The 17,857-nt window shown below is 46.9% G+C and overlaps 2 protein-coding genes across 2 annotated transcripts; one reads left to right on the forward strand and one right to left on the reverse strand.

Annotated features, from left to right (window-relative positions):
- Positions 1-1,711: 1,711 nt before the first annotated feature.
- Positions 1,712-2,750, reverse strand: LOC117578871 (selenoprotein BthD). Its single transcript, XM_034264665.1, has one exon. The coding sequence runs from the start codon at positions 2,699-2,701 to the stop codon at positions 2,282-2,284; it is 420 nt and encodes a 139-aa protein (XP_034120556.1). The 5' UTR covers positions 2,702-2,750; the 3' UTR covers positions 1,712-2,281.
- Positions 2,751-4,462: 1,712 nt separating this feature from the next.
- On the forward strand, positions 4,463-17,099 carry LOC117578857 (D-beta-hydroxybutyrate dehydrogenase, mitochondrial). Its single transcript, XM_034264647.1, has 7 exons — positions 4,463-4,766; positions 6,848-7,093; positions 15,485-15,691; positions 15,757-15,910; positions 15,984-16,240; positions 16,428-16,529; positions 16,598-17,099. Exons 1-7 carry the CDS (start codon positions 4,743-4,745, stop codon positions 16,772-16,774), a joined length of 1,167 nt encoding a protein of 388 aa, XP_034120538.1. The 5' UTR covers positions 4,463-4,742; the 3' UTR covers positions 16,775-17,099.
- The last annotated feature ends 758 nt before the right edge of the window (positions 17,100-17,857 follow it).

The following is a 17,857-nucleotide window of genomic DNA, read 5'->3' on the forward strand; positions in this document are numbered from 1 at the left end:
TTCACTTTATTTTCTCCATCTCTGGGTTTTCTTGTGCGTAGATTATTTTTGCATCAGCAGAGTAGCCGCCAGAGCGACTGCCAAACAACTTTTGGCACAGACCAGAACATGCTTTCCACTCCACTCCACTCCACTCCACTACGCCCACTGGCTAGCCCCCAAGCTCTCGGCCTGTCCCAAAACCAACTTTACTTTGTGTAAAAATAGACTCTAATGCAAAATGTTGCGGTCTGTTTCCATTAAAATTCCCTGGACTTTTCTACAGCTTTGGCAGTTGCCATGCGTTGTCCTTGGCTCTACACGGAGCCCAACAGTTTTCCCTTCTGTATGCGTGCGACAACTGACACATGCAGGCACTACTCCTGCTTCCTGTTGCCTGCTTCTAGCTTTTTTGGTTGCATTTCCATGGCCATGCACTGGACATTAACCCATTTCTCCATTTCTCCATTTCTCCATTTCCCCGGCAACTGCCATAATAAAGAAGGAAGAAGCATCTCAACCCCAAACAACCCAAATAAATTGTGACACGAAAAATGTGCCTCAGACTTGTGTTTCTTTGTCTCAGCGAGTGGCAGTGGAAATTCACATAAACTCTGTTGAAATCGGTGTCGGTGTGGCCTCTTTTGTGCCCAGTATAAGTGCAGGGGTATATTGTGTTTGTGTCGATCGAAAAACCGAACATGTTAAGCCTTGCCATAGATTTAGCTTTCGTTTCGCGGGTATCCCGAAGTCGACTCTGGGTCGTTTTGTTCGCCGGCATGCGTTGCCGCTGCTCATTTACTTTCGCTGACAAATATTTCAGTGTCGTCTCTTGGTTTATTCTCCTGTAATTTGCAGCATTCCATTTTTCACAGTCTTTATATGAATATTAACGGTGATACGATGCTACGCCACGGATGCTGTGCTACATGTTCGTCTCTGTATGAATGAATTTGATATTAAATTATCTGTTCACGCTAGAACTATAACTAAATGAATTTGCTATCGTTGGTAGATCAACGATAAAGTCAAATAACATTGTACGCCTCGTCAGGGGCAAGGCTCATGGCAGGCAATCAAAAAAGCATCTGCACTTGCCAGCTGCCCGGTTAATTTACATGCTAATCCGGCTAGCGATATGCAAACTAGACAGGCCCATTCCCATTCGCATCCTCTGCCATCCCATTCTATTTGGCTGCCCAACCAATCATCTAACTACTATTCATACTCCCTCCCTCCCCACTCGGCTTGATATTTGCCCTGCAACTTTTGCTGCTGCTGCTGCTGCTACTGCTGCAGTTTTATTGTTCAAATGTTGCCAGACCTCCAGGGATGGGATGATACGGCATGATACGTTATGGGATGGTAGGGAGATGTTGTTGGTCCACAATGCAATTTGGATTGGATTTTTATGACTTGCTGGCCGTGGCATGCAGTTGAAGCCTCTGGGCTAGCATGGCTATTCCAATTTGATTCATTATTTATTTATTTATTTATATATTACTTGTATATGTTGATCATGGCAACTTAGTGGAACAACAGATAGATATATTTTGATATAACATACATGGGATTCGGGGCACTGTGTCGAACATAATTGATGACTGAAATACTTGCAGACACTAAATCGAATTAGTTAGAGCATTTTATGGTTAACTTATGCCCATCCTTTCCTACCAACTCCTTCCCTAAAGTTATGTTTGTAGTAGTACAATCGAAGGATTTTCATGGCTGCTGTTACATCGTTTTTTATTCCATTGAATTTGTGTTGCGAAATTGCATTTTGGTTATTTGTTTTGCCAACAGAGGACTCTGACTTGACTGTTTGTTGGGGCTTGCTTCGCTTTGTCGGGCTGTCAGACAATGGGACGTCGCTGGGGTGTCCCCCGAGAGTAGTGCGAATACCATGCCGGCCATGTGTGGGTGTGGCTGTGGCTGTGGCTGTGGATGTGCGAGAGAGAGCTTTGTGTTTCGGTTAATTATCTTTTGTCGATTTAAGCATTTAGCTTCTGAAAAGAGCTGTCACATGGCGGTGTCGGGACGTCACTCAGCAGCAGAATCCGCAGCAGCACAACAATGAGACCAATCAGCATTGTACCCGTACCCCAATAGCAGATGAAAGAGTCACGCTAATCGCTTGAATATTATTTGGGGACGAGTGACGTTGAGAGACTTGGTGGAGGCGACTTCGGTTTGGCTGTCCCAACAGGTGTTGCCTGATTGCTCATCTTCGTCTTCGCTTTTGCCATTGATGTTGACGTTGATAAGAAGCAGCATTAGCGCATTGTTATGCTAAATTCTGTTAGTAGTCGGTGTGGTCCTCCTCGTCGTCACTGATGCCCACCGCCTTGTCGGGGTAGAATTTCTTCAGTACTCGCTGCACATCCGGCACCAGCACCTCAAAGTCGTTGGGGAACTTGTCACGTCTTGGAGGACCCTTCGTCAGGCCCGACCACAGCTCGTGGACGGAGGTGCGAGCATTCTGCGAGATGCCAATCTCGAAGGCGCCATCGCGGGGCGCCTGCTTGCCGTTCTTGTTCCTCACCAGCTGGAACTGGCGCTCCGGAATGCGCTCCTGGAAGAACACGCCGCACTCCTCGGCCTTAATCTGGAAAATGGGGCACTCGGTGGTGTGCTCCACGTAGATTATCGAGCGCTCCTTGCTGAAGTTCTCATCGGCAGTCCAGTCCACCTCCTTGACCTTTTTCTTTGCCTTGGGCATACTTGAGGCTGTGGCCGATAATTTGGAATTTTGTACTTGCCGAACAGACGAGTATTTCAAAGCCTCATTGCTTCTGTTAATAATGCTAATAATGTATTAATTAATTATATCTCCCACTGATTGATGACTTGACTGCTGCGTTTTATGATTTCTGGCACAACCAGCGGTCCATAAATCTTCACTCTTTGTGTTTCGAAGTGCGCAGCGCAGCATACCAGAGAGAAGTCTGTCCAAAGACATTTGTTTCGACCATTAGCCTCTTGGCTATTTTTACACTGCAATCCGAAGCAACAACAATTTTTGGGGACATTCTGAAAGAAAGAGTGAACAAGAAAGAAGACATGAACTTTTCTGTTAATTTGGCGGCACTGACAGACAGTCGAAAAGAAACGATCTGAAATGTTGCAGAAACATATGCTTCCATTTTGCTCCGCAGGCAAATATTTCTTCATCTATTCATGCGCGTATTTATTTAGGTATACTTGAGTATATGTTTGTGTTCACAAATCTCCAATATAGACGTCAATTTATTGTACTGTCTTCCTTTAGCCGGGCATCAGCATCGGCCAGTCAACAAATTCTGTGCATAACAATAATATATTGGAGTATACACGTATACATATGTTTGGTGACATTCATAAACAATAACAGATACCGAAAATGATATAAATAGTCAAGACTTAGAGAAGCAAATAGAATAAAAATAGTCAACAACTTGAGAAACAGAAAGAAATATCCCGAATGTAGACAGTTGATTGGAACTGTTGAGGGGGAAACTTACAGCAATTGAACAAGGCAATGTTTAGCATTTTTAATCTCTGAGACTACTTGTTAGTTTACTTGTTTACCGCTCAGGAAGAAAACTTTTTCATAACTAAATTTGTTACTGTAATCACTTTTAATTCTATTCCACTGGCCACTCCTGTGCCAGTAGATTTTGATGCAAATATGCAAAATGAAAAACAATTATCGTTTAATTTGCCTGCAAAACTGCACTTTGCAAATGAACAAAAACCAAATATAAAATAATAAAAACACAAGCACCGTGACGTCACGGAAAAGTATACACAAAAATGAAACAAAAACGAAAGCAAATAAACCAAATGCAAACCCCCCATAGGCCCATCCCGTTACAGTCGCTAATGGAACACTGGGTTGTGGGTCGATGGCGCTGGCCTCCTTTAACGAGTTCCATAAATATTTATGTGCTCGGTATATATACGCGGTAGGTTCGAGTACTTTTCGATTTAATGTGGCGACATTTTAAAGCAATATTCAAATTTACCACTTACTGCCCCACTCCCCAAGCCGCACGCTGCACGCTGCACGAGCGACCGACCGACCGACATATATATTACGGCCGCAAACTAGAGTATCTGTGTATCTATGTGTCTTTAGCTGTGTGCTCGATTCTGTGGGTGTGTGTGTGTGTGTGTGTATTGGAAATACATATATTCCACAATGCTTAAAAGCGGCGGCAGGCGGATGGGAGCAAAACGGCAAAAATATACAAATTTAAAGATATTTATTTATCTAAAAAGCGGAATATGTATCTGCGTTTCCATTGTATCTCTTGGTGTGTGTGTGTGTGTGTGTGTGTGTGTGCGTATGCGTGTGTGTCTGTCTGCACATGCACGTATTTTTGAGATATATTTTTAAAAAATCAAAACGGCAAAACGACAAATTTTGAATATACAGCGTCGACGTCGACTGAGGCGAGAGAAAATGAGTTTTGGGGCAGCTGCAAACAGCGCCAGTCGATCGTACTGCTTAGTGCCACGCCGTGTTTCACTGCGCCCAGGCCACGAGCCCCTCCGAGAGCTTGCCCGCCCCGAGTATATGTAAAGTGAAAACGCAATTTCGAAACATTTTTCAAAACTCTCTTGTGAACACTTTTGACCAAGCCGAGCCACAAGGCTGTGATTGTGAGTGAGTGCTGGAGACGCAGTCGAAGCCAGCCCTTTGCATCCACCATCTTTGTGCTCTTTCCACCCTCTAGAAGCGATACCAGGAAGGAGTAGCAGCAGCAGCATTCGTCACCATGCAGGTTTTCGATAACAATATGGTAAGTGAAATGTCGCCCCGAATCGGGGCCATTTGTATCCGTTTCCTGTATCCTGGACAGGCACTTGGCCCCTTGTTTGTGTTCGGTTCGCGCCCCTCTCCCCAAAATCCAAAGGCCATGCCATAGCCAAATTTATTGTCGCAGCTCCGTCCTGGCCGTCCTGCCCGTCCTGCCCGTCCTGTGCCCCTCTTCCCACATCAGCCCGGTGGAGCACCTAGCTACGCTGTTAGCCCAGTTAGCTTAACCCAGAAATGCCAATACACAAATTCAAGTCGCAAGGGTCCTTAGTGTGTCCCTGACTTCCTCGACCACGCCTCTTTTGGCCGCAAATTCCAGAAAAAGGTTTTGTCTGTTAACCGAAGAAAGAAAGACGACAATGGATAAGAGAGGGAGATAGAGAGAGACAGGAAGTCATGCGGTGTTCAAAATGCGCCGCCAAATTAATTACAAAAATTCACTTAGTGGCCGCGATCCAAGTGGGTCAACGTACGTACGTACGAGAGACCGACAATTGCAGGAGGCAGAGTGGGCAGAGAGTGTTGAGATTAGGATACAAATGCTACCACGGATGTGCGAATTACTTCTTTTTTAAATGTGTAAATAAGATGAGAATGAGTTTGTCTTCAAATGTAGTTTCTGCCTCAACTCTGACATTTGTCGGCATTTATATAAGAAACAGATTCATTGCCTAATACACACTCGCTGCTTATTATTGTGTGTATGTAGATCAAGATGCGAGAATGCGTTCCAGAATATACACATTTGGCATTAAACTGGAATTTTTCGATCATTGCAATACAAACACAGACATTTGTCCGTACTCGATATACTCGCATTCATTTGAAATATTTGTCCGGTCTAGAAATATTCATTCTGCATTGAATTTTATTCCACATGATCTAAAAATATATTTATTAATAATTAAATAAGCTTGGAGACAAACCAAACTGTTTTACGCATCGAACAGCCACAAAGTATTCCCCACAAGATGATTTCTTGGCAGCTGAGTGAGCCGATACATATCAAACATTCATATTTCTGTACGGACTACATGTTCTGTATGTGTGTATACGAGGGGAGACTCTAGTTTAGATATGTGGCTATCATGTGGGCCGGCTTTCAGCTCCTGTGTAAGATTATTGTTAGAATTACATAGGTCTTGGTATGCGTCCCCTCCAAGAGGCTGGCTACCGAATTGGTGACAAGGTCGCTGCTGATGACGAAAGCAAAGACAACGTCCATCCATACCCAGTGGAGCACGACATATATAAATAGACCAAAGGAGAGTTTTACAATTCCAGCGACGAAGAAGAGCCCAAAGAACCCCATGGAAATGCGAATGGCAATGAAAATGGTCTATTTTCGGTGCTGAATAAATCAATTGGCTTCTGTAGTATTTATGCAGATGCCGCCATTTGATTATTTCGCACTGTCGTTGATTTATGGCCAATGGCCAAAGCGGGTTTGCTGTTTCGGTTTCGGTTGAGGTTGAGGTTTTCGGTTAGTAGTTCCCTCCTCTCCACTCTTCTCTTCTCCTCTTTCCATTTTTGCACTGGTATTGTGCACGTCATGTGTAATTGCTATATGTCAATGTCAATTTGTGGGTTGAGTGGGAATGAGTGGGTTAGGGTCCTGATGGATTGGAAGGTGCGGGGCATGGGCAAGATGTTTAATGAAATTTCCGATGATGTATTGACGCTAGGTGTCTGCAATTGAAAGGCAAAATTCGACTGTGGCACATGGAACGGATTTGCCAATCAATGCATGGCAGGCAGCTTTATTTCAAATCAATCCAAATCTGCTGCTAGCAAAGAGCAAATCCATAACAATCCCAAAAATGTGAGTGGAATTCGTCTTGTTTATTGACCAAAACACAGACGAGCAGCATTAGCGGCCCAAAAGCATTTAATTTAGTCGTTTTCAAATAATTACCCCACAAACAATGCCCAAATTGTTATGTTTGCTATAAATAAATTCGCATTTGTTTGTTTAAACAGAAGAATAATTATATGGCGAGGTGCACGAGTGGTCGTAGATATTTTATAATCAAATGTACATTTCTCTATTTCTCTTTTTAATAGCGCCGTGCCTCGCGTCGTGCCTCATTGCGTCGTGGATCGATCTCGGCACTGCCCCAGAAATCGGCAGAGATACCCTGGGACATATTCGAGCGGCTGTCGATGCCGTTCCTCTTCTGCCAGGCGGCGGCCATCGTCAGCTCCCATCTGCTGCATGCCCTCAACATATCCAGCATCTCCACCTTCGCCGTCTTCGTGTGGTTCGCCCTGGCCACCGTGGGCGCTGTGCTCTTCTACCACTTCGTCAAGGTAAGTCCGTAACGACACTCTCGTGTCCAAGGGGCTGGCTGGCTCCAATACAAAATTCAAACAGTGTAATCCTTTCAACGCCAGCGGCGAGACCGCAAATGGGATAGGGACATGGATAGCTTTTGGTTTCGGCGTCAACTTCTGTTTCGGTTTCGGTTTCGGTTTCCGTTTCCCAACCAGAAGCCAGCCACCAGCCACACTCTGGGGCATGTCTGCGAGGCAACTACCCCAGCCTCAGCTCAAGTCGGTATTGCCAAACCGCAGAGAGGGGCCTCTGAAATAGTAGGCAAAGCAAATCAGTTGTACTAAAAATAGACGGGCAGGCCCCAAGAGTGGGGGAAAATGTCCTGTGGGGCAACGTCAACTTATGTTAAACCAGAGGAAACCCTTGACTGTGGATTTGGCTTTGGATTTGGCTCCGTTTGATATTTCAGAACTACAAACACACACACACGCACACACACACACATGCTCTGGCTGTCGGCGTAGGAAAATGAAAATGAAAACAAAATAAATAAGCAGCCTGATGGAGTGGGAGAGAGAGAGGATGGAAAAGAGAAGCAGTGCAGACGGAACCCGAAAGAATTGCAGAAACAAAGTGAATATAAATTTCGTGACAGAACGGAATATATTTTCGCTGAGAAAACTTTAATATAAGCGCTTACAATAAATGAAAAAGGGAAAACCCCTTTAAGCAGACACGCCCACTCCCACTCCCACCATAATTCTCTGTTGGCTGGCATTGAAGAGCGATAGAGCTGGATAAATCGGAATTCCAGAGATTACTCATACGAGTAAGAGTGTGGAAAATGTAAATTGTTGATCCTTCTCTTGTCCGCTTGTGCCTGCACTCCACATCCTTACACAAAGGACACCAACAATGCTACAACACATACAGATATACTCATTTAAACATCGTTTACCCGCCTTTATGGACTGGTGGCGCCAGTCAGCGCCGAAGTCAGCGGATAAGTTAAATATGCGTGCACTCTAATTAGTTTAACTATCGGGAAAGATCTGGAGGTGGCCCTCTGGCTGACAGGGGCCATTTGCTGTCCGGAAATTACGCGAAAAGGTCAGGTGTGCTGCATGGACTCGCTGGTGATTGGCTTCCAGGACACGTAGGCACGTGGGTGTCGCCTGAAAGTGGAACTGCCCATCATTAAAGTAATAAGCATGACTGCAGTATAATTAGCAGTAGCAGCAGGCCCAGATGCAGTGACAGCTCTGAAAACTTCCGTCCCATTTGCATTCTGCACTTCCAGTTTATGCAGCAAAGTGCTCTTCTCTCCTTGTTTGAGAGTAATAGATACTGCCGTTTATAGTAGCTACACAATGGACGACTGTGTGGTCAAAGTATGTTCCCTCGAGTGGCTAATTGAAGGCTGTCCAAGCTCCAGCAATGCGAAAGAGTTACTAGTAAAATTGGTACTCGTAGTTAACTAGATTTGATTTCAAAGCGTTTCCATTAGCATTTCCTTAGGGTTTATTTTTGGAGAGCAACACGAAATGCTTGTCCTTTGTTTAGGTTTCCGCAAGGCCTGAAGGGTCGGTCCCGTTTCCACTTTCCATTTACTCAAATCGTTGAATTATTTGCGAAAATGTTCCGCTTTGTGTGGCTGTTCATTTGCATATGAGCAAATGTGGCCAGCGATGGCTTTCGCTGTCGTGGCCTGTTTGTCTTTGGCGGCTGCTCTCTCAAGCGCCTACTCTGTGTTTGCTGTTTTGCCTTGCACATCACGTTGTGCATTTCATTTTTATGTCACGACAGTCAAATTAAATTACACGCACGCACAGATATACCTCCAGGGAGCATGCGGCATGGATGGATGGATGGATGGATGGATGGATGAGACTGGAGGCAACTGTTGACGGCACAAATTGGATGCAATGAAATGTAAATGCTTACTAATGAAATGCTCAACAATCTGCCATATCCTACAATGCACTAAATAGCCCATCCCTGTACCAGTGCCCTGCCCATCCCTCCGTCTATCCCTCTGTCTGTCACTCGGAATGTCGGTGTCCGTGTCCGTGTCCGTTTCCGTGTCCATGCCCGAGTCCATGTCCGTGTCTGTTTTATTGCATTGCAGTTGCAATTACACTTTACGTAATACACATAATTAAGCGTTGCGTTGCCCAAAGGGAGGTGCCCCTCAGTGAAAGGCGGAATGTTGTCAGAGTCGCAGTCTCTTCGGGACTTGTCGGCTGCCAGAGGAGAGGAGTAAATAATTGAATTAATAGCTTTGTCTTGGCAACCCTAATGAGCAGTCGCGAATCAGTAGCAGTAGCAGTAGCAGTAGCAGCAGCAGCAACAAAAAGTGCGATTACTCGTATTCCCAAACAATTGAAGGCCCCTCCCCTACCCTACCCATCCACATCCTTGAACTTTGACACATGGCGGTGCTGCTACGTTGGATTTCATAGATAAAGTTGTGCCAGCATCACCTGTGAGCCCCAGGTGATTTTGCAGTGGATAGGAGCAGAAATCGTATCGGTTTCGCTAATGCCAGGAGCCAGGAGCCACGAGCCAGGAGCCACGAGTCAGCCAGCCACTCGAGTACTCGAAGAAGTGCAAGATACTCGTACATCCCTGGGTATTTCTGAGCAAGTTTACGCAGCAGCAGCTGCAAGGCAAACTGGTGGCCACCTAATGGATGTGGCAGCAAGTTCATTGTCAAGTAAAACCCTTCTTCCTATTGGTTTTTGCCATCCATAAGTGTTCGTTTCCCCTGCACACTTTGTGGCATTTACAACTTCATAAAACTTTTGCCATAGACAAATTTAACGCTGATTTGTGAGTTGTTAACCAAAAACAAAAAATCAGCGACACACACACACACAGACAAAGGGTGAAGGGTGAGAGGAGTGAGGGGACTGCACTCTCAATTAGGAGAAACTGCGACTCCGGGGTCCTTTCGGGGCCGTCAATGCACTGAGGCAACTGAAGGATGCTGCTCTTTGTCCCAACTTCTCTGTCCTCTGTCCTCTGTCCTTTTCCCTACAGAATTGTCTCTCACTTACACACACACACACACACACACACACATACGTACATACACCATAAAAAGTCATTATGTGCAAAGTTTTGCTAGTCCGCTCTTCCTCACTCTGCCTTTCCCGCTGCTGTTTCTCTGTGTCTCTTTTTCTGTTTCGGTACAGTTTCAGTTTTATGGTCCCGCGCGTGGCCTGTTGATTCACACACACAAACACGCACACACACACACACACATGCGCATTCGAGCTCAGAGGACATTCAGAAATGGCAATGGCGTGCCCGGCCTGACAATGGCTGGCAATGAAGGACATCAGGACTCATGTCTCATGTGGCCAGCAGCTACGCGCATTGCGTTTCTTAGAATTGCACGCCATTAAAACGCCTTGACAACTTTCCGCCACCAAGGAAAACATCTCCGTCGACCGCTGCAGGAGCAGGAGCTGGAGCTGGTCTCCGCTTGTCCATTCAGACTCAGTTTAGCTGCGCATTTTAGTTAAATTAAAAACCAATTGCACATGACGTAGCCGTGCATCCACCATGCTCGTATGCATCATGCACGTTTGAGGCACAAAGGTCACAGGTCGAATCGACAATATGGCAAGCCACCAACAGCCAAGGCATGATTGTTAGTCGGTAGTCCTGGTAGTCCCCTGACCGCAGTTGTGCAACCACTTCGATCCTTGCTCGTCCAAGGATTGGCATTTGAAGTACATACAATAGTTCAAAGTATTCGTTGTAGAACTCTTATTCGGGCTGGCACTGGCTTCCATGCTCGAACCCATGCACTACATTTTAATTAACCTCAAGATGCCGGTGGCAATACAATCACAATTTAATTAAACATGGACAAACATGAAATACATGGCGAGATGGGAGATGGAAGATGGAAGATATATGCATAAACAGTGGCATAAACCCACACACACACACAGAAGACACACTGACTGAGGCACTGACTGAAGCACGAGGAAGTCACAAAACAAAGTGACCTGGGATTCCATTCCATTCGAGACCATTCTACATACAAATATGTATGTATCTCTCACATTCTATTCTGTTCTATTCTATGCCATTCCTTGGCTTTCAGTTCATTCTGTACACCGTGTCGTACATATGCGCAATGCGAAAAGCCTTTAATGCTGACGTCGTCCTCTGCGGATGGCGTGAAGTTGCCAAAGGACCTGACAGCCACACGCCAGCAAGGATGCGTGCGTGCTTTTACCTATCCACTCTCCATCTCTTTCTCTTGCTCTGCCTGTGTGCGTGCGGAAAGCCAAACACAAAAATGATTTTTAACTTTCCGGTTAATTAATTTATTACTGCTTAATACGTTCAATGACTTTTGGCGATCGCCGCCCCTCGACACTCGTCCTGCTGCTGTCCTGCTGTCATTTGTACTCATTTGCCCTCCTGGCCAAAATATTTTTCAGTTAATTTATATGATTCTATATGTGTGGTGTGTGTGTGTGTGGGTGTGTGTCATCCTCCTCGTGCCTCCTTGTGCAAAGCTTTTCTGGCTATTTTTAGCCACTGATTTAATATGCGTGCATGCGTGTGCTTGCTTCCCTTTGTTTCCCATTTGTTGGCCTCTCTCTTTTCCTTTTTAGTTTGTTTTTGTTTTTTTTTTTTTTTGCCACATTTCGTCGCCTTCTTCAGCGGAAGAAGAGGAGCAACGCGCGAAAGGGAAGGGGAGGGGGGGGGGGGGGGGGGGGGGGGGGAGGTGACAACAGAGGGGACAATTTGTATGCGGTTTGTTTGCCATTTTTCACTTAAACTCGCACTCCACACCGCCGTATCTCCTGTTTCACGCTGCCTGCGTTATGTTTATGTAGAATTATGCGAGGGCTCCCGAGCGGTCAAGCATGTCGCGCTTTCTGGGTAGGTTTATGTGTCTGCCTGGTGAAAGAGAAAGGCAAACAAGAGAAAGGAAAGGGCAACTAGAGAATAGAGAATAGAAACGAAAAATGATGGTCGTACAAATAAGATAATACAATTTACTATGGAGACTCCACATATTGTATTGTAGCATAATCATGGAGAATCTCTGCTCTCTCTCTCTCTCTCTCTCTCTCTAGCTACAGCAGTGCTCGTACATGTCCCTGTCCATCACAGTGATTATCGTTGATCTAGATATGAATTTATTTGATGACCCACCTTCCTGTTAACTTTCATTTCATTTCATTTTTTCCATTTTTTTTATTTACCTTCCCAATAATATTTATTCACACAGTCCCACACAAGCCCACGCAATTCCCCTGTCGGACACTCTCGCATTATCTGCATGCCCGCAGTGCCCGGACTAAGGACTAAGGTCTGCCCCTCTGCCCAATCACCGGACTCCCCGGACTCCCCGGCCGTGTCACAAGTTCATTCTCGCAAATAAAGGCGCACATGCTTTCCCGGAAAGTTCCTCCCTATTGTTGTTTACACTTTGCACGCATCACTTTTCCGCTCGCCCACACGAACGGTCGAGGAGGCACTGTCCACCGCTCCTCTGTGGCTCTGAAAGTGCTGCTAACTTGTTGCAGTTTACACATTTACCTGCCAGTTGGCCGCTCTCGGCCACCCGCACTCCTCCCCATGGCCTTGGCTTGGCCAGCAGCAAGTTTTCCTGCCAGCATAATGCATTATATAAATATTACGTGTACGCCCCCATGCTCCCCGTGTACGTAAGCCAAATTTAATGAGCTCGTGGCGAGAAAAGCGGCATTGTGGCGCTCCAGTGTGGTGCCAGTGCAGGCGTGCATCGCGTGCCCCACTCCAATTCATCAGATGCGGATAAAAGTGTGCGGAAAATGGCCCGGTTCGGGTGGGGCGAGGCATAAGTCTTCCACTTGCACTTGCACTTGCACTTCTACTTCTGCTTCCAATTGCAGTTGCAATTGCAATTAAAATGCAATAAAGGATGCATTTAAATCGCTAAACTGCGAGCAGTTGCAGGCGTATAAACGTGAGGGGCAGGGGGCCCCTCTGTGTCTGCCTCTTCATTGACTTGCTCGCAAAAAATGTGGAAAAGTCCCATTTCCGCTCAGGCAATCGTTCGTGCCACCAACAACCCTCGCATTCTCTCTGGCAATTCTCCACAGGCACAAGCACAAGCAACTCGCTCAAATGAAGGTGACTGACATGCCCCAGGGCTACCGGCTACGCTGCACTCTCTCCCTCTCTCTCTCTCTCTCTCTCGCTGTCGTGTTCTTTGTGAAATTTCTTGAATCTATTTCGGTGCATGCAACTTTGCTGTTTTGCTGCTATTTTGGGAACGTTTAAAAAAAAGACCGCAAGTCGACGTGCTGGTAGACACGACATGACCGCAAAGAGGGAGTGTTAGACCTTAGACAGGTGGCATGGGGCATAAGGCATAAGGCATAAGGCATAAGGCGTAAGGTATAAGGCATGTGGCAGGTGCTGGGTGTCAAGGGGTCGGCTTTTTTATCCCCTGCACGTAGTGCATGCACTGGGCAAAGTTTCTTTTGACGGCTTAACGTGCATAAGCGCTCTATCCTTTCGTTTCGTTTCGTTTCGTTTCCTTTGCCTTGCTCTTTCACCTGTTCACACGAAAGGCTGTTGAAATGGTAGAGGACACATTTCCCCGATGCTCACAGAGGATTCAAGTTTAGGTCAGGATACAGGCAGCGAGACAATGGCAATCTTCTAATTGGTCTCGCCACAATTCGACTTGGTTCAATGTAACATAATCCTTTCGGTTTGGACCAATTTAGCAGACTCCAATCAATTGCTGGCCATGGATTATCCTGCATTTCAATTGGACCAATTTGTTATAATTTTAATAGGTTCTCGGTCCGAGTCCGAGTACGAGATTCCCCCTCGAAAGGAGAACTTTCTCAAGGAAACGCAATGCTGTGTTTTTATATTTTTATATCGGGTTTCATGGCACAAGCTGTGGCTGTGGCTGTAGCTGCACACACATTCCCCCTGGCCAACGGCCATGCTCTCAGTTCTCAGTGCAGTTTAATTGACTCTAAACATTTCGTTGCTCGGCTTAGTGTTTTTACTAGCTCTTGCAGTTCATCTGCTCAGTTTTATCTGCGCTTTTTCAATGCAGAATTTAATTGCCGATGCTTTTTAGTTGTGGCCATATTTAAAGTCACTTCTGCAGCAGCGCCATAAATTGGGGTGCCAGAAAAACACAGCAGACAACCACCGATTCCAGTGGCAAAAGTTACCGCCATCCTGCTGGATACGCTCTAAAGTATTATGAAGTAAATTCGCATAAAAACTGAGCGAAAGAAAACTTGTCCTAAACTTGGCTGGACTGGCGGATTGGACTCGGATTGGGAGGGGGATATACCCCCTGACTAGTTTTATTTTTATTTACACCCAAGAACGGCCAGCAGATTTCGATAAGCCAAACACTTATGGCCACAATAAAATGTCGGCCAGTCTTAATGGGTGTCAACAGCACGGCCAATAATAATACACACCCAACACTCCACCTCTCCCCTCCCTCGACTACCACTAACGCCTCCCTTTCTCCGAATCTCATCATTTTTTAACAATTTTACGAGCACTTTATAACAGTTTGATAGCCCGAACAATGAGTAGCCATCTCTGCTTCCACTTCCACTTCCACTTCAATTTCTACGTCCTGTAGGTTCCCCCCTCGAGACCGACTGACGCACACTGGGGACGCACCCACCCAGACGCCCACTCAAGCGCCAGCCAATAGTCATAGTCATAGTCGGGGCCAGCTCCATTGGTTAATGGCATGATGAGTTATGACACCAGCACTACCGCAGGCGCGTTGACTGACATCCACATCCATGGAGAGGGGTGGTGTGTGATGGGTGGACGGGCTTGGTGCTGGTGGAGTGGTTTGGCGCGTGTCTGAGGCGGAAGTATCAGTGAGCACACATCTTCCTGCTCCACCAAATATGTGTGTGGTGGGGGGGGGAGACTGTCGTCTGTCTGCCATCAGTGGGTCAGAGCTGAATGTTAGACGGGAATTTCTATACCGAAATGACCCCAGAAATAGACAAAAAGGTCCAGCAGTGTGGGGAAAGTCGTTAAGCCTAGTTGCTGGCTTGACTTTTAAGTAGCCCGAGTAGCGCGGGGACAAACTTTCAGCCAAACAAAGACATTTTTGGCTGGGCTAAAGGTCAAACATCAACATCCGACATGACTGGACGCCCTCAAGTGTGCATTGAAAGAGGAGAAGCTCTCTCCCATCCACCCACATCCTGGGACACCCACACAGGGAGATGGCTAATTGCTATTAAAGTTATTGAACATTAATTAAGTGGCTGCCTCGGAGACCGACCGTCAAAGGGTTAAACAAACCAACCCCAAATCATTCAACTTTTCGCTTACGCTTACCGTTACCCTTACCCTTACTCTTACCATTTTCATTTCCATTTCCATTTGCGGACCGCCAGGTGTCGGCTTCGGGCAAGGGCGTCCTAATCACCGGCTGCGAGGCACCGTTGGCCTGGTACCTGGCCAAGAAACTGGACGATCTGGGCTTCACCATCTACGCTGGCTTCAACACGCCCATCGAGGAGTCGGACGAGGCTGGCATTCTCAAGGAGGAGACCTCCGGCCGCATGAAGCTGCTGCACCTGGATGTTACGTCGGAGAAGACCGTAAGTCGTCCCGCACACAGAGCTTTCGAAGCTTTTAGCTCATCTCCCTTCCACTCTATCGGCAGCTTTTGGAGGCTGCCCGCTTTGTGTCACAGCACTTGCCGCACGGCGCCCAAGGACTGTGGGCTGTGGTGCATTGCGCCCACTGGATTGCATTGGGAGAACTTGAGTGGATTCCATTCGCTGTGCTGCGCAAAAGCTTGGATCTCAATCTACTCGGTGAGTGATGGCGCCACTGTACAGAACAGTTGGCCAGTACTCCACCTTACCATACTTTCCGTTATCCCTGCAGGCGCCGCTCGCCTCACACAAATCTTCCTGCCGCTGGTCCGTCGCGCCCATGGGCGCGTGGTCTTCCTCACCTCTGGCCTGAACCGCGTACCCTCGCCGGTGCGTGGCATCCAGTGTGCCACCCAGGCTGCCGTCGATTGCTTTGCCGCCTGCCTGCGCCAGGAGATGCGCACCCGAGGAGTGGATGTGTCCGTGGTGGCGGCAGGAGAGTTCGCTCCCGGCAACGGCTGGCTAAACGAAACGGAGCTCCGTGACCAGGTGAGCATTAATAAGCTTCTCTCTCTCTCCCTCCCCATTTAATGGCATGGCAGAGCCCATACACAGGTAGAGCAGCGCAGCCTTGCTATGCTCTTAGTTTTTTACGATACCAGAACACTGGCAGCTAGAGAGAGAACTCATTAACTCTCCTGTCTCCTTTCCTCTTTGCCTCGTGGTCTGCTTTCAGGCCAAGCAAATGTGGAACCAGCTATCGTCGGAGCAGAAGAAGACCTACGGCGAGGATTACTACGAGGCGGCCATGACGTCGGTGGAGAAGTACTCCCGCCAGGTGAGAAACGCGGGACGTGTCCGTGAACTAACGAGCATTTAATCCCTCCTCTGCCACCCAACACACAGGCCGCTGATATCCAGCCCACGCTGCGTGTCCTCATCGATGCTGTGACCAGGACCTTCCCCATGGCCCGCTACACGCCCGTGACGGCCACCGAAAAGTTGCAGATCTTCCTGGCCGAGCATCTCGCCCCCTCCCTGTACGAGTCGATCTACGGCGAGCAGAAGAAATTTGTCGTCTGATCCGACCGATCAGGCACCCACCAACATCCTCACCATGCCAGCCCCTAGACCAGCCGAACTTTGGAATACTATTGATTGCTTATCCCACCCCTGACACACCGCTGGCTCCTTTTGCATAGGGCATTTACAAGAAAATAGGAGCAGAAGGAGGAGGAGGACAAGCGCTGACAATCGTCAATGAGCATTTAGCTATGTTTTTGCCCCCGATTATTAGAAATGTAAACTGATCCAAATTTATGGAAATATCCCGAGTGTCTGCATAATGTTAATATCCTTAGTTGCTAGAACGAATGAAAAAAGTAAACAAAAAACGGTAGAAACTTCACTTTTACTTTCGACTCATTTATTCCAAGAATCAGATTTCCATTGTGAGATATAGATGTCTAGGCGCTATTCAGAGGGTTCCATTTCTTGTTCCACATGGCTGTCGATGGTGTGTCGCAGCGGGATCCTTTAAGCCTCTTTAATTGCTTTTGTTAGCCATTGGTTGAGTGCTGGCTCGGTGCTGGTATGACCCGCTGCATGCAGACATAATTCCGTTATACTCAACGGCATTAGCCTAACCTCGAGCTGATGTGCGTCCTGCCCCAATAGCACGGGACACGGCACTCCCAGACGGGCTAAGCTTAAGTGCACTGTCAGAAGGCATTCCAAAGGCGGGCGGGATGCACATACAAATACATTCAATACATTTTTAATGCACTTGATTCAAAACAACAATGACATTTCCGCATCATTTCCACCAGCCAGCAGGCAACAGCCAACAGCCAACAGCCAAGGATTTGCCCTGCCGCGACGGGAGCGGTCGCAGGTGTTTCCCCCGACATCTGAATGGGAACTTAAGGGGGAAGTTTATGGCATACACCGAGGAGCGCATAACTTGTGCATAAATCTCTCATAGTTGCTAATGTAAACCACAGCTGGCAGCCATCCACAATCCGCCTCCCAGATGGCACCCGCCGCATGTTCGAACTTTTACGCAAAAATGAAAAGTGCAAAAGTTGTCCAGAACAATAAGGAGTGGGTTACCACTAAACACACACAGAGATAAGCCCTGAAACCTATCTCCTTAGTATAAGCAGC

Source organism: Drosophila guanche, unplaced genomic scaffold (assembly GCF_900245975.1).
Source record: "Drosophila guanche unplaced genomic scaffold, DGUA_6, whole genome shotgun sequence".
Taxonomy (NCBI): Eukaryota; Metazoa; Arthropoda; class Insecta; order Diptera; family Drosophilidae; genus Drosophila; species Drosophila guanche.